Source organism: Aptenodytes forsteri, unplaced genomic scaffold (genome assembly GCF_000699145.1).
Source record: "Aptenodytes forsteri isolate BGI_AS27 unplaced genomic scaffold, ASM69914v1 Scaffold19, whole genome shotgun sequence".
Classification (NCBI taxonomy): Eukaryota; Metazoa; Chordata; class Aves; order Sphenisciformes; family Spheniscidae; genus Aptenodytes; species Aptenodytes forsteri.
In genome coordinates, this window is record NW_008795327.1 from 890,860 (window position 1) to 893,071 (window position 2,212).

Consider the following 2,212-nt stretch of genomic DNA (forward strand, 5'->3'; position numbering starts at 1 on the left):
TGAAAGAGTGGTGAAACATTGGAACAGGCTGCCCAGGGAAGTGGTGGAGTCCCCATCCCTGGAGGTATTTAAAAGACGTGTAGATGAGGCACTTAGGGACATGGTTTAGTGGGTGGTGGTGTTGGGTCGATGGTTGGACTCGATGGCCTTAGAGGTCTTTTCCAACCTTAATGATTCTATGATGAATAGACTGTTAGATGGATCAGGAATTGGCTGGATGGCCATGTCCGAAGAGTTACAGTCAGCGGCTCAATGTTCAAGTGGAAACCAATAACGAGTGGTGTCCCCCAAGGGTCCCTACTGGGATCAATACTATATAATATCTTCATGAATGCCATAGACAGTGGGATCGAGTGCACCCTCAGCAAGTTTGCAGATGACACCAAGCTGAGTGGTGCGGTTGACATGCCAGAGGGAAGGGATGCCATCCAGAGGGATCTTGGAGGACACGGGCCCATGTGAACCTCATGAGGTTCAACAAGGCTGGGTGCAAGATCCTGCAGCTGGGTGGGTGCAACCCCCAGTATCAATACAGACTTGGGGGAAGAACAGATTGAGGGCAGCCCTGCGGAGAAGGACTTGGGGATACTGGTGGGTGACAGATGGGACGTCAGCTGGCACTGTGCACTTGCAGGCCAGAAAGCCAAGCATCTCCTGGGCTGTACCACCAGCAGCGTGGCCAGCAGGGCGAGGGAGGGGATTGCCCCCTCTGCTCTGCTCTCCTGAGCCCCCCCTGGAGCACTGCGTCCAGCTCTGGGGTCCCCAGCACAAGACAGACACGGACCTGTGAGAGTGGGTCCAGAGGAGGCCACCAAAATGGTCCGAGGGCTGGGACAGCTCTGCTGTGGAGAGAGGCTGAGAGAGTCGGGGTTGTTCAGCCTGGAGAAGAGAAGGCTCCGGGGAGACCGTACTGCGGCCTGTCAGTATATAAAGGGGGCTTGTAAGAAAGATGGAGAGAGACTTTTTACCAGGGCCTGTCGTGACAGGACAAGGGGCAACAGTTTTAAACTGAATGAGGGTAGATTTATGTTGGACATGGGGAAGAAACGTTTTATGATGAGGGTGGTGAGACGCTGGAACAGGTTGCCCAGGTGAGTATTGGATGCCCCATCACTGGGAGTGTTCACGGTCAGATTGGACAGGGCTTTGAGCAACCTGATCCAGTGGAAGATGTCCCTGCCCATGGCGGGGGGTTGGACTGGCTGGTGTGTGAAGGTCCCTTCCAACCCAAACCCTTCTGTGATTTTGTGGTCGAGAAACTGGAGACCAAGCCTGCTTGGTCCTCCCTCTCCCTTTGCAGCGGGTGGTGAGATACAGGGCAGTGAGGGGTGTCTGTGGGCTTTGGGAGCCTCCCCCAGCACAACTCTTCTTGCCTCCCCAGCCCCAGGATGAGTCTGGCTTGGTCCTTCATGCAAGGACCCATCTCTCCTTATAATCCCCCCCTGCCACACCTGCGGCAGCCCCAGGACTAGCAGTTACCTCCTGCCTCGGGCGTGTGGATCAATGCTTCCTCTCAAACGGCCCTTGTGCGATGCCGGGGAAGCTGACCCAGCCCTGGGCAGTCCCTGTGTTCCTGGTGGAATCCATGGGGAGCAGCAAGTGACCCCCGCCTCCCTCCTTGCCTGCCTGGGCTTGGGAGAAAACCAAACCACGCTGAGCAACACAGAGGGCAGGAGCCAGTTTACGGTTGCAGAGGAGGAGGTAAAAAGGAAAGCAGTATGCCAGGGAAGCAGGACCCCCCCGGCATTTATAGATCCTGAGCCATAAGCCATACCTCCAAGTGGCTTGGTGTTGTGTTCTTCACCTCCAGCTTGGATTGCTCCCACCATATGCTGGAAAACAGGGCAAGGAACTCGGTGCATGTTTCCCCTCTCTGAAGTCTGCGATGTCCCCACATAAGCAGCGTAGCCAGGAGCACATCCGGGCTTTAAAGCCCTCGAAGCCATAAGATAAGCAAAAAGCCATGAAATTAAACTGGGCTGTTGGAAATTGAGGAAGCAAATGCTGCGGCCATGTGTGCAGGCTTTTATACAGAAGAGGATGCCCAGCAAGCGCAGCCCCTTCGGGGAATCGCGCCCTGCTGACCCCTCGCCCCGCTGTTTTACAGCACATCCCGATGCCGGTGCTGTACGGGGTCTTTCTGCACATGGGGGTGGCAGCACTGAACAGCATCCAGGTGAGAGGGGGCTGCGCTGGGGGGGCTGGGGGGGGC

At 56.2% G+C, this 2,212-nt stretch overlaps 1 protein-coding gene across 1 annotated transcript in view; it reads left to right on the forward strand.

Moving 5' to 3' along the window:
- The window catches only part of SLC4A9 (solute carrier family 4 member 9), a 15,051-nt gene that overhangs the window by 11,029 nt on the left and 1,810 nt on the right, over positions 1-2,212 (forward strand). Inside the window, exon 18 of the mRNA XM_009280080.2 lies at positions 2,108-2,176. Coding sequence (XP_009278355.2) covers positions 2,108-2,176 — 69 coding nt within the window. The remainder of the gene's footprint in view (positions 1-2,107; positions 2,177-2,212) is intronic.